This window comes from Cavia porcellus, unplaced genomic scaffold (genome assembly GCF_034190915.1).
Source record: "Cavia porcellus strain 051 isolate PalLab524CR breed Dunkin Hartley unplaced genomic scaffold, mCavPor4.1 scaffold_22, whole genome shotgun sequence".
NCBI lineage: Eukaryota > Metazoa > Chordata > Mammalia > Rodentia > Caviidae > Cavia > Cavia porcellus.
Window position 1 is genome coordinate 54,725,417 of NW_026947505.1, and position 14,049 is coordinate 54,739,465.

Here is a 14,049-nt window from a genome sequence, read left to right on the forward strand (position 1 = left end):
GTCTGTGTCACCCTGCAGGTGAGCGAGTTCAGTAGGGGCAGGGTCGAGAAACGCTGACGGGAGGAGAGGTTTGGTTAGGTTAAGGCGGGGCAGGGGGGGTGGGCTGGGGGTGTCCAAGTTCTGGGTGGTAGAAGGTGCTTGTGTGCAGCAAAGCACGGAATACAGTAGCTTTCTGGACAGATTGTGATCGCAGGATAGTTTTGTTTTGTTTTGTTTGTAGCGGAGATTGAGCTCGCAACCTCGTGCTTGCCAGGAGGGTGCTCAGGCCACTGACTTAAATCCCCAGCGCCCACAAGATAGGCTTTAACTTTTGTCAGTGTGGCTGTCTTTTTGCAGCTAAAGTATAAGTGGTCCTGCTTGAAGTGTCTTTGTTCTCATGCAAAGTGTCTTGACTACATGTTTTTATATCCTCATTATTCATACCCTGTATGGAAAGCCTTTGTCTCAAATACCAATTTAGGATTATGTAAAATTAATAGAGTTTGAAAACGTAAATCTGTAAGTTAATCATTTAAATATAACTGCATTTCTATTGTCTGGTTTTGAAGGCCCATAATGCCTTCATTCTTTTGATTGGTTTTATACTATTTTGTTTGAATTTATTGTATTTAATTGTTTTATACAAGACCTATTCTCATGCCTGCTTAAAGTTAACTCACTAGAGAGTTAATTTCCAAATTGCAATTATATGTACTTATGTATTTATTTATGTATAGTATGGCAACTATTTCGAAGAAAACAAGAGATATTATGGTAGCCACTGTTGATTTCCTGTTGTCTTGTTTTGAAGTCTTGTATTGCTTGCATTGTTCTATTCTGATCTGCTTTGTGAAAGGATTTTGGCCCAGACTGTAGCTGGTAAAGTCTTGGAGGTGGAATCAAGGGGCTCTATCTTGAGGTCACCTTCCCCGCCCCTAGGCAATTTACCTGTAGGGGGGTGGATGAATGCCAGTGGGCTACCTGCACATCACTAATGCCCCCTAGGCACCGCCCCAAACCTAAGCTACATGTATGCCCCACGCCACGTGTCTGGCAGAGAGAAAGCCAGCCCCCGGAGACAATGCCAGACCCCAGAGGGTCAGGGGGTCTCTCCCCGCATTCTTAAAATAAAGGTCACTTATATTTCATACTTCGTATCTTTTCAGCCACGCCAAAATTCTATCATTTTGTTCTGTTCTGTTTTGTTTTATTCTCTTTAAAATAAATAAATAAATACATAAATAAATATAACTACAAATTGAAAATTAACTCTCTAGTGAGTTAACTTTAAGCAGGCATGAGAATAGGACCTGCATAAAACAATTGGTTGTTTTAGGCTGAGTATTACTTATCTAAAATACTTGAAATAAGACGGTGGTGAATTTTGGACTTTTTTTGGTTTTAAAATATTTGCATATCTATCATGAGATCTCTTAAGAATTGGACCCAGATCTAACCACAAATTTCCTTTGTTTTGTATATGTTTTTACAGAGAGACTAAAGTAATCTCAACAGTATCTATAGCGTTTTAACTGCAGTGTATCACATAAGGTCAGTTATGGAGTGTCCTGTTTTTGTCATATTGGTGTTCAAAAGTTTTACATTTTAGAATATTTTGAATTTGGGATTTTCAAATTGTAGGTGGTCAAATCTTGCTATTAATTACCACTTATCTGCCCCCTAAGACTGAGTATAGCTAGTGTTAAACTTGCCTCTTAAAATTTGTGAACTGCTGTTTAGTCTTAAATTCTCATATGAAACTCTCAGGAAAATTTCCCCTTTAAATATTTCTCTCTGTAGGATTCATTGATGATGGTGGAATTTAGGATCCAAGAGAGCATTTGTTGGATTTATGATTACCTGTGTAAGCTTAAAGCATTTTGATTTCTCAGGATACCCCAAAGTAATTTATTAATAGTTTTGTTGAAATTTTAACTGTTACAATATCAACTTCCAGGTTCAATGAACTTCTGTTGAACAATGCCTGTTTCTAAGCAGTATGTGAAAGAAGAAAATAAGATGAAGTCCCTGCTCTGAAAGGCTGTGGTCAGTGCTAACGTGGAGGGCCACCACATCGCCCTCCCCAGACCCCAGCGTGATTGCCTTGTGCGCCATGCGTGCTATCCAGAGATGACCTCTCTAAACTGGCTTTCGGTTTGAATAGTGAGGCAGTGTACGCGTCTTCACGGGAGCAAGCGGGTGTTGTGTTGCTCCTCGACGGTGGTGAGAGTTCAGTACAGTGGAGCTGGCTGTGAGAGTGTGGACTGAGACGTGAGATAACGTCCCTGCTGAGCCTGGTGTGACTCCAGAAGACATTCCTTCGCAGAGCTGACTACAGAACAGGCTACTCTGCTAACCACAGCCTGAACCTGGCTGTCCGGGTCCCCGCACAGGAACGCTTTGTTCCCTCTTGTACAAGCCTGCATGTGCATTTTTCAGCCGCAGTCCCCTCACCTAACTCCCTGGCTTACGTGGGAGTCAGGTTCTGGCTGCCTCTTGGTCTGTGTTTCCCACAGACTCTGGCCTCCCAGATCCCTCAGCACTGCTGTCCATCTCTTGCACTTTCTTTGTGGCACGAGCCCTAATACCTTGCAGACTCACTGCAGGAGTCCCCAGTAGATAAATTCTTTTTATTCTGAAGTTAATTTTGTTGGTACATTTGGGATGCACATAGTGACAGCATTCACCATGTAGAATTTGATTCTCTTTCCCCTTTCCTCCCCTCACTGTGACCGTTCATCTTCTCCTTATTACAAAAGCATTCTTTCCATTTTTCCCTTCTATTTGCTTCTTTCCTTCTCCGCCTCTAGGTCCTTTTCTCATTTGAAAATTTTCTTATTATTTCACAATATCTATTATTTATTTTGGTCCTTATTTACATTTTTGGTTTCTTATCAAAGAAATCATGCACTATTTGAGTATGTTGTTTGCCTTATTTCACTTCAGACTATGGTCTCAAGGTAAATCCACTTACCTAGAAAGGTCTCAATGTATCCTTCTTTATGGCAAAGTAGTACTCCATCATATAAACAGCCCACATCTTCTTTACCCGTTCATCAGTTGATACATATCTGGGCTATTTCCAAGATTTAGTTATAAACTGTGCTGCTGTAAACATGGGTGTGCATATATCACTGTGTTATGATGCTATTAAGTCTTAGAGGGAAAATTCCAAGAAGAGGAATACCTGGGTCAAATGAAATCACAACCTTTAATTTTTTGAGGAATCTCCACATTAATATCCACAGTGTTTTTACCAGTCTGCACGCCTACCATTAATAGGAAAGGGTTCGTTTTCTCCATAGCCCTGCCAGCGTTTGGTAGTGGTTGATTTCTTGACAATATGGTCTCTCAGCATTGTTTTTATTTACATTTCTCAAATGATGAGGGGTATTGAAATTTTTTTCATATATTTTCCATTTCTACTTTTTTTTGTCTGAGAAGCATCTATTCATTTCAGATGCCTGTTTTTAGATGAACTCTTCAAATTGGGAGGGGACTGGTTTTTTAAAGTTCTTTTTAATGATCTATTACTACTTTATTTTTTTAAAACAAAACAAAAAGATAAAAATGATGCAGAATTTCAAAAAAAGTGGGAAATTAACACTAGTTAACAATTGCATATCATTATCTTAGAGGTAGTTTAGGTTACAGGGTTCAGGCATAAAAAATGATCATTGAAAGTACAAACTGTTCTTTTTGATGAACCACAGAGATTAGTAGTAGAGTTTTCTACCTTGTATATGTATATATACACACACACACATATTATACACATACCCTTATACATATAATTTTCCCTTTCTCCTTTCCCCTATCCCAGTTGTTTTTTCCTTTTGAACACTCTCTTTCTCTTTTATTTTCACAGTACCTATTGTGCATTTAGGATCTTATTACTCTTTCAGATTTTTTGTTTTTTTAAAAGTTCTTTATATATTCTAGATATTAGTTCTTTGTCTGAGAAACAGCTGACAAAAAATGTTCTCCCCTCTGCATTATCTCTTCATTGTGTTGGCTTCTTTGGTTGCACAAAGCTTTTTAATAGGGTGAGATCCAGCTGATTCTTTGTGCTGCTTCCTGAGTGATCAGGGCTTTACCTCCACCTGTGTCTGCAAGAGGTCTACTTATTCTGTCTTCCAGCGGATTTAGTGTTTCTATTTTAATATTTGGATCTTTGATCCATTTCAATATTAGTTTGGTACATGGTGAGAGAAATAAGTCTTTGGCATGTGGAAAGCCAGTTTTTCCAGCAACATTTCATAAAGAGGCTATCTTGCTTCCTGTGAAGATATTTGATCCATTCATCAAAGATTAGATGGCTGTGTTTGAAGTTGTTTCTGCATCTCCTAGTCAGTTCCATTGATCCCTGGAACTTTTCCCCTCCAGTAGCATGCTTGTTTTTCCTCTGTGATTTTGTGGTATAATTTCTAGCCAGGGACTGTGGTGCCCCCTAACTTGCCTTTGTTGCCCAGAATTGCTTTTGCTATTCTCTTCTGGTTCAAAATTAACCTTACAATTTTTTTCTGTAATTCGGTGAGGTATGCTACTGTTATTTTAATTGGAATTCCATTAAATCTATATGACATTTTTGGAAATGTGGCCAGTTTCATGATTTTGGTTCTTCCTGACCAAGGACAAGGGGTATCATTCCATTTTCTGATATCCTCTTTGATCTTCTTTTCAGAGTACTGTAGCTTTCAATGTAAAGGTCTTTTACTTCCTTTATTAGAGTAATTCCTAAGTGTTTCATTTTTTGGATGCTACTGTGAAAGGTGGTACTCTCATTTCTCAGTGAGTTTGTTATTTGTGTATGTGAATGCTATTGATTTTTGAGTGTTGACTTTGTACCCAGCTATGCTACTAAATTTGGTGATTAAATCGAGAAACTTTGGGTTTTGGGGGTCTATTCTATTTGGAGTATTGCATCATCTGTAAATATTGATAATTTAATTTCTTCCTTTGCTATGCTTATTGTTTTCATTGCTTTCTCTTGTCTAATTGTTCTAGCTACTGTTTCCAGAACTATGTTGAATATGAGTGGTGATAATGGACATCCTTGTCTTGTTCCTGATTTTAGAGTAAAAGCTTTTAGTTTTTGTCTACTTAGTATGATGTTGGCTGTTGGTTTGTCATAGATGGCTTTTATCAGATTGAGATAAAGACTGTCCATTCCAATTTTCTGTAGGGCTTTTATTATGATGGGGTGTTGGATTTTGTCAAATGGTTTTTCTTCCTTGGCTCTGTCAATATGGTGCATTACATTTATTGATTTGCATATGTTGAACCATTCCTGTATCCCTGGGATGAATCCTACTTGGTCATCATATATAATTTTCTAATGATTTGTTGCATCCTATTTGCCAGTATCTTACTGAGGATTTTTGCATCTATGTTAATTAAGCAGATTGGCCTGTATCTCTCTTTTTTAGTTGGATCCTTTTCTGGTTTTGTTCACTTCCAGGAATGAATTTGAGAGTATTGCTTTCCTTTAAATTTCATTAAAGAGTTTGAGAAATAGTGGCGTTAGATCTTGTCTAAATTTCATGTAAAATTCAGCTAGGACCCGAGCTATTCTTTGTTGGTAGGTTTTTAACTAACTTATTTAAAAATTTTTTAAAATTATTTTAAAGGTAGTAAAATACAACAGAACAAGACAGAACAAAACCAATTTAGACAGTGTAGTGAAACTGGTACAGAGCTTCACAGCAGGTTACCAGGACAGTAATAGGTACCACAGGAGATCTCGTTATCATCACAATAGTTGTTCTTTCAGTCAGATATAGCAAAATAAAATGAAATACAGAACATTATAGAAATTATCAAAACAGAATATTGAATAAAGAAATACCATTAATCAGAATAAAGCAAAACAGTGGTAAAAATATTTGCCTTCAAATAGATGGTAGAAGGAAATTCCCCTTATTTGCTATATTGCGTATGGTCAGCCTCCCTAGAGATGCTCAGATCTCTGGCTCCCATTTGCTAAAGGCGGGGGATGTTTGATTTTCAGCCTGTGTGCCGGTTGGCTCACTAAGCAAGAAGGTGAGCTGGTTGCTTGGTTTCCCAGTACCCTAAGATCCAACATGGCATGGATCTCAGGAGACGCTGGTGGTTCTCCCCTTGGGTCGACCACAGCTTGCTGAGCCACAACTGCTTACCAGGGGAGCAAGCTAGTTGCTTGGTTTCCCAGTACCCTAAGTTCCAACATGATACAGATTTCAGGAGTCGCTGGTGGTTCTCCCTTTGGGGCAGCTGCAGCTTGCAGAGCCACAGCCACTTACTGATTGTTGACTGGGTCATTTAGAATCTTTATATCTTCTTGACTCAGCTTTGGTAATTCTTACATATCTAGGAATTTGTGCATTTCTTCTGTGTTTTCCATCTTATTAGAATACAGGTTCTTGAGGTAGGTATTAATGGTCATCTGAATTTCTGCAGGGTTCATTGTAATTACACCCTTTTCATTCCTAATCACATGAATTTGAGTCTTTTCTTTCCTTTTTTGATGAGATTAGCTAAGGGTTTGTCAGTTTTATTTTATCTTTATTTTTATTTATTTTGCTGTTAGTTTCCTTTCTTTCCCCTATTTTAACTGCTTGCCTTGTCTGGTAGATTCATTCTCTTGGGATTCATTAGATTGTAGTCTTTGTTATCTCTTTCTACAATTGCCTTCAAAACATTTTGTGGCTGGCTTGGTGGTCATGAATTTCCTCAGGTGGTTTTTGTCATGGAAGTATCTTATTTCTCCATCAATTCTGAAAAAACAATTTCGTAGGGTACGTTAATCTCAGTTGGAGGTTGTTTTCTTTTAGGACTTGAAATAGTTCACTCCAGCCTCTCCTTAAGGGTTTGTGTTGAGAAGTCTGCTTTAATTCTGATGGGCTTTCCTTTGTAAGTGATTTGTTTCTTTTTCTCTAACAGATTTGAGATGAATATTCTGTTCTCATGTTGAATTTCTGGAATCCTATTATAAGCCATGGGGTAAATTTCTTTTTTATGATGGGTAATTGGAGTTCTATGTGCCTCACTTATCTGTGTGTCAACTCTTTTTCCGTGCCAGGCAAGTTTTCTGCTATGACATTTGTGTACAGATTTTTTTTTAAATGTCACTTGCAGTATCTCCCGCTTTTTTCACTGACTCTGATCAATCTTATGTTATTATTCTTTGCATCATCTAGCAGCTGTTGGATTGATTTTTTTCTTGTATTCCCTTGCTATTTTTAAGAAATCTTTTCACTAACACTAAGTGCAATCCTGTCTTCTAAGTCTAACATTCTATCCTCACAATGGATCATTCTGCTGTGTAGACTTTTAATAGAATTTTTAATCTACTGATTTAATCTGTTTCATAGATTCCATTTCTTTCCTGTGTTGGACATTAATGCTTTCCATCATTTTTCTAAGCTCCTCTTTTTTTAAAGGTGTATCTTCTCTTGATTCACTAATCATGTCCTTCATTATGTCACCATCTCTGTAGTTATCTGAGAGATTATTTATGATTTGATTTCTTCTTAACAAAGTTATTTTTAAGTTCAAAATGCAATTGTTCTTTCTGTACATGGATTATTGTCATTCTTGTGATCACATCCACAGATGGTAATCTTATGACTGAAACTCAAGTTCATATTCCTAGAGGTGGAATGGAAGTGCAGTATTTGATTATACAAGGAACTCCACTTATTTTCAAAATATACAAAAAGTTGGTAGATTGGTGTTATGGTTTCCCTCAACAGTGTCCCCCAAAAAGTCTCATGTGTTCAGAGATGGAGCTTGTGGAACGTAATTGAATCATGAGGGCTCTAACTTCATCAGTGGATTAATCCATTGGTGAGTTCACAAATTGATGCATTATTTGGAGGTAAGAGGAGGCCTCCTTGAAGAAGGTTCATGAGGGTGTAACCTGGGGACTTTCTAGACTCTGTATGTCTTAGTTATTTTTCTTTCATTGCTGAAACAAAATATGCAATGCCCAAAATTAATGAAGAAAAAGGTTTATTTAGCTCACAGTTTGTGGAAGTTTCAGTCCATAACCAGCTGGCTCCAAGAAAGGGTAGCATGGCAGAGGCATGACAGTTCATGGTGACAGAAGACAGCAAGACCAGCAAGAGCAAAAAGGGGAAGAGAGAGACCAAGCCTCTTTCCCTCCCTTATAATGTATGCAGGCTACCTGCCCCATGGCAGGTGTAGTACTCACACTCATAATTCCAAGCATTGGACCATGAATCTATCACAAACTCTAGAAACCCACTGCCACAACTGCACAAGGCTTGGGGAACATATAGATACAACTCATAACATTCTGCATCAAACTCCCCAAAGACCTATGCACATCCCTTTATGCAAAAGGCATTTAGTCCATCTCTAAGAGTTGCCAAAGTCCTAACAGTTTCAGCATTGTGGAAAAGTCCAAGTCCCAGGTCTCTGATTGTAAGGCACTCTTAGCTGTTAGCTCCTGTACAAATGAAAAGAAAGCTAAACACTTCCAACATTTAATGGTACAAGATTGACATTTCCTTTCCAACAGTTACAAACAGGAGAATACAAAGGATTGGGACCAAAGCAAATCCAAAGTCCGGCAGGGCAAACATTAAGTTCTGTTTCCATGTGAAACATATGAAGCAATCTGTGGCAAGTTGTGAGCTCCAAAGGGTTTGTGTGGTTGTGTCCCTGTGGCACTTTCAGTGGCTATAGCTCTCACAGTTCTCTCTTATGCCTGCTTAGCTCTCTCCTTGAAGGTTTTCTCAGATGGTCAACATGCCTGGCTTCTCCAGACTTCCAGGATCTCCACTGCACCTTCAGCTTCACATTCACAGCTTCACACAACGTCTGATCTCCTAGGCCTTCTGAAATCAGGGCGGAAGCCTTCTTAACCCCACAACTCTTGCATTTTTCATGTGCCATATGGATGCTGCCAAAGTCTACAACCAGTTGGAGCAGTCAGTAACTAGGCTTTCCTCTCTCTTGGCTGTAGGGGTTGAGTGCCTGGATTGATGAGCACTCTACATGCAATTCTGAGGAACAAATTCTCTATGATACTACCATTTTTGAACCTGGAATGGATGCCACTGCTGTTCTGGAAAATGATGCTCTGTGGCTTTCTCCTCAAAGCAAAGCCTTTGACTTTTGCAATTTTGAGTCTGCAAAGGGTGGATTACTACTGCTTCTTGTGATGCCCTCAGGCCATCTTTTCTATTCTCATGTTCCTTCTTATCAATCAAGATTTCTTCTGCTCTACCTTTGCAGTTCACAGCTTTACTGGCGCTTCCTTTCTGACCAAACTCATGTTTTAAATCACCCTGATGGGTTTTTTTGCTCTTGATTCTCAACATAAATCTGGCTAAAATCCCCCCAAAATAGCTATGCCACCACCTCAACATTTGACTGCCTTGAAATTTTTTCTATTAGTTTAATTAGTCCATCATACTTAATCTGAGGCTCAGGCAAAGTCTTTGGACATGAGAAAAATGCATATAAACATTTTGCCAAACCATAACACATGTCATCTGGAGTCCAACAGTCAATGCAGTCCTTCCCAACAGAAACCTACCACGCCTGGTCTTTACTGGCAGGATTTCTGTCAACCTTTTGGTCTTTTTAGTTCCGATCAGAATCTTCCATACAGAACAGCCTAAGATGTTCCAAGCTACTCTTTCAGGCAACATCTCTGAACCTTTCCAAACTCTTCCCATAAGTCATTCCCAGCGGTTCTTGAGCCACATGGTCAGGTATAGTCACAGCAACAACTTCACTTCTCGGTACCAAATTCTGCATTGGGTTACTTTTCTTTCATTGCTGAGACAAAATACATGACACCCAAATTAAAGGGAAAAGTTTATTTAGCTTATGGTTTGTGGAGGTTTCAGTTCAAAATCTGTTGATACCAAGGCAGGGTGGCATGATAGAAGAGTGACAGATCATGGTGGTGAAAGGCAGCAAAAGCAACAAGAGCAGAAAGGGAAGGAAAAAGAGACCGAGCTTCTTTTCCTTCCTTATGTTATAGGCAGGCTACCTGCCCCAGGGCAGGTGTACCCATACTCCCAGCAACGGACCATGAATCGATCACAAACTGTAGAAACCCATCCCATGACTACATGAGGCTTTGGGAGACTTCTAAACACAAACCATAAATTTGCTTCTTTATCCCTCTCTCCCTCCTCTCAGGCTGCTACAGTGAACAGTTTTCCTGTGCCACACCCTTCCATGATGTGTTTGCCTCACCTCAGGCCTAAAAACAGTAGAGTCAGTTGACTATGGGCTAAAACCCTGAACCAAAACAAACTTTCTTCCTTAAAGGTGACTGATGTTAGTATTTTGTCACAGTGATGAAAGCTGGCAATTGAAAATGTAAAAATATTAACTAGCCCTCCAACACAAATAGTTTGAAAAGTGCTGGCCTAGAATATTGCCCGCTACATAATAAGTATTCATTATTACTTGATGGGTGAATGAATGAGGTTATTGCTTAGTCAAAATATTTTCTTATACTAGTTTTTATGTATTATGCAAAACAGTACAGTATTTGTTACCTGTAGTAAGTTGAATAGCCATTGGGTTAGGGGGCTTTCACTTACCTTGAAAGTGCTTTTTGTAAAACTAAGTTTACAAATGTTTTCATTGTTACTAATAGAAATCATTTTTTATTCTCTCTAAAGCCTATCATCACCATCTATATGAATTATGGAAAAAGAAACTAGAAGACACTGGTTAGGAATATATAACACAAGAAGAGAATGTTGCCACTAATGAAAATCTGGTTTGAATAAAATTCAATTTGTTACTGGCTAACATTTCTACACATCATTATGTCCACATTATATCACAACAATGGCATGAGACCTTGAGAATCTAGAAGGGTCTTCTGAACTATCAAGCACTGGTTACATTGTTTGTTACAGTTTTAATCAAGTATATTTTACAATATTTTAACTTTAAAAATTAATTTTTCAATATGGCCATATGGTATCTGTCAGTCGGAAATATTATTAACCAGATCTTTCTATATATCCCAGTAAAAGCTAAGTACTATAGATGACCACATATAGGATGAGATTTCCTCCAGAATTATCCATCAGAAAAGATTTGGTTTATATTTGAGTTCTGACAAAGTCATATTACAGAGCTGTCTTTCAGTTACATGTCTTTGACAGCAAAGCACACCCTTGAGAAAAGAACATGAAGATTATCCTAACCAGTGTTAGCTTCAGATGCTTGTAAAAGTCACCAGAAAATTGCTAGAAAAAGCAAGGAAATTTCATGAGTTTAATGTATTCTTCATACTCACTAGTGGAGCTATTGGTATAAACGAGCTTTAAAAATCTACTGTATAAGATTACGTTTTAGTAAAGAACAAACATTTATCAGGAACATTAGATGTAGTACTGTGTCACTGGATAATTTCTATAGGCATCTGTTATGGAATGAAATTGTGTCCCCTCCCTCCACCCCAAGATTTATATGTTCAAGATCTAATGCTCAGCGTGACCATGTTTGGAAAAGGGCCTTTAAAGAAGTAATAATTAGAAAAACATCAAGCTTCTTTCAAACTAAATGGAAAACAAGTAACTAAGGACTAAAGAAGTCCTACATCCCTCTGAAAATGGCACAGGGAAGTGCAGCCCCTTTTCCTTGTCAACAAAGAGTGATCCCCCAAAAATGAAAGACTCACTTAACTATGTAAACGTACCCTGAGACCTCAAGCAACACCACTGCCATCTTGGTGCTTTCCCACCTTTATGCTTGAAGGTGTAGTCTCTCACTCTGAAAACTCTATCATAATTACCTACAATCTTAAAGTAATTAAGGTTAAATGACGTTATTGAGGTAGGCCCTAGAGGAAAGAGGAAACCTTATATAGTGCAGAGGAACAAAGCAAGAGGATAGCTATTTGTGAGCCAGGAAGAGAGACTGGAGTAACCAATCTGCCAGCCCTTGACCTTGAACTTCAGCCTCCAGAAGTGTGGAAAAATAAAGTTCTGTTGTTTAAGCCAAGTGTTCTGCAGTATTTTGCTGTGGCTTTGTGTTATCAGTTTTAGCAGACTGATAAAGCATGATATATGCTGGTTCAAATGGTAGAGTACCCCAAACAAAGTAGGTGAAAGTCAGATGGTGTGTTATAGAAACCTCCATGACTCAGTGGCCTTTGTGATAAGCAAAATTACAGTGGCAAAGATGTCTCTGAAGAGTTTGGTTGCATTTGTTTCATAGAATAAAGATAGAAAAAATAATGTTTTGAAAATATTTTTAAATATCAAATGGTAACATTTAATGATTTCATCCATATCCCTTTAAATTTACAACTTGAATTTGACTAAAAAACTCTTGATGGAGCTTTCTTGGAGAAATCCTTATCATTTGGATTTACTCAAAGAGGTTTTTGAAAAAATTAGAATAAAATATAGCCATGCAGAAAAAAATGGCATGATATTATTTAGCATTGATCAAATTAACTTTAAAATAAAAATGTTCTTGTATGTATAATTCACTTTATTAAAGTGAGTTTTGGGCTTGGGATTTTGCTCAGTGGCTCAAGCACTTGCGTGATAAGTGTGAGGTCATGAGTTCAATCCCTGGCACCAAATAAGTAAGTAAATAAAGTGAGTTTTCATATGAGCAATGCTGTTTAGATAAGTTTGATTAGGGCTGATCTACAGAGTTTATAGATACACAGCATAAAGAGCTCTATAATACATTTAAGACAATACATTGAATTAGAACCCTCTTTATATGCAGCCTTCTGACAGCAGTTGCCACTGGGCCATCCTTCTGCCTGGCACAGGAGCTGCTGGACTAGATGATAGCTGTTTGCTGGCTCATAGGAAACCAGCATCCGCTGAATATACATGCAGACATCCAGTGTTGTCTTCCCATTTCTTTTGCATTGTAATGTTTCTTTTCTTTTTAAGAAACTACGTATTCCTCATGAGCTACAAACAGTCCCAAATTATGTATTTTCCTGAGTGTTGTTTATACAGAAGAAATTAGTGTCTTCCCATTTCTCAGGATACCACATGTATTTAGAATGAGAACCTGCATCAAACTAGAGACGCACGGAAGAGGGATTATGTGAAAAGAACACAAACCCAAGTTTTCTAGTCTAATTATCTCTATCACAAAGCAAAAATGAATGCATATACATCCCTATCTTCAAGGTTTTCCTACCAGAGAAATTTGACCAAATCAGAAGCTGTTGCAGCAATCTGAAGGGGTTTTCTCATGAAGACATTAAGCCTGTGAACTTCAGCTTGTAAATAAAAATTATATTGAATATTGTACCTTTTGTTAAACATGAGAGATGCATAAAATAGGTAATAAACTGTAAACTGAAGCACGAATTTCTGTTAAAGTGGGGATTCAGTGCATGTAGTTTCCATGCAAATGAACTTTAGGTGCTTCCCAATTCTTTTTAGTTCCAAGAATATAATGACACTCATCTGAAGGAAGTCGCTCATGTAAATAAGCAGCTGGGATCTAAAAGAGGTTGAACTAGTATGCCCACAGCACTGGTACTGAGCTTTTTTGGGAAATCTGAGTAACAGCATCAGTTGTGTGGTGTCAAATTGCTGTAGCACCTTGTATAAATACTGTGTATACAGCAGATGCTTAGTGCAAGAAGTGTCTTAACGTAGCTTTGGAAAACTGGAGGAGAGATAGTGAAGACATTGGTGGAAATGATTTTAGAAAAAAACTTCAAATTACTTCCATCATACCAAGTTATTTCTATAGTACATACCATGAAAAAGTGGAACTTACTGAATTACAAGCATCTATGAAAAAATAGACCAGTATATTAAATTGAATAAAATGTATGCTGCTGGAAAAATGATCCTGGAGTATTTATCAATGGCATGTGTGTTGATCCTCATGCTCACATAGCTGCTTCTCTGACTCTTCCTCTGGGGGGAGCTCCTCTCCGAGGCCAGGGTCAACTGTACCATCATCCTGTCCGGCTTCTCCCCATTATCTGGCATGTAGTTACCCAGGTCGTTCACGTCACCGTCACTGTAGCTGCCGTCAAGCATCACTGCACGGGGCTGAGAGAGCCCACAGGTACAGGGCAGCTGTGAACACAGT

At 38.2% G+C, this 14,049-nt stretch overlaps 1 protein-coding gene and 1 long non-coding RNA gene across 2 annotated transcripts in view; one reads left to right on the forward strand and one right to left on the reverse strand.

Moving 5' to 3' along the window:
• The first annotated feature begins 123 nt into the window (after positions 1-123).
• LOC134472140 (uncharacterized) lies at positions 124-13,303 on the forward strand. Its single transcript, XR_010042003.1, has 2 exons — positions 124-1,530; positions 1,937-13,303. It is a non-coding gene; the product is annotated as an uncharacterized LOC134472140 (long non-coding RNA).
• Positions 9,798-14,049, reverse strand: part of Gabrr1 (gamma-aminobutyric acid type A receptor subunit rho1) — a 40,342-nt gene continuing 36,090 nt past the window's right edge. The window contains exon 10 of the mRNA XM_003467437.3: positions 9,798-14,036. Coding sequence (XP_003467485.2) covers positions 13,743-14,036 — 294 coding nt within the window. The 3' untranslated portion in view covers positions 9,798-13,742. The remainder of the gene's footprint in view (positions 14,037-14,049) is intronic.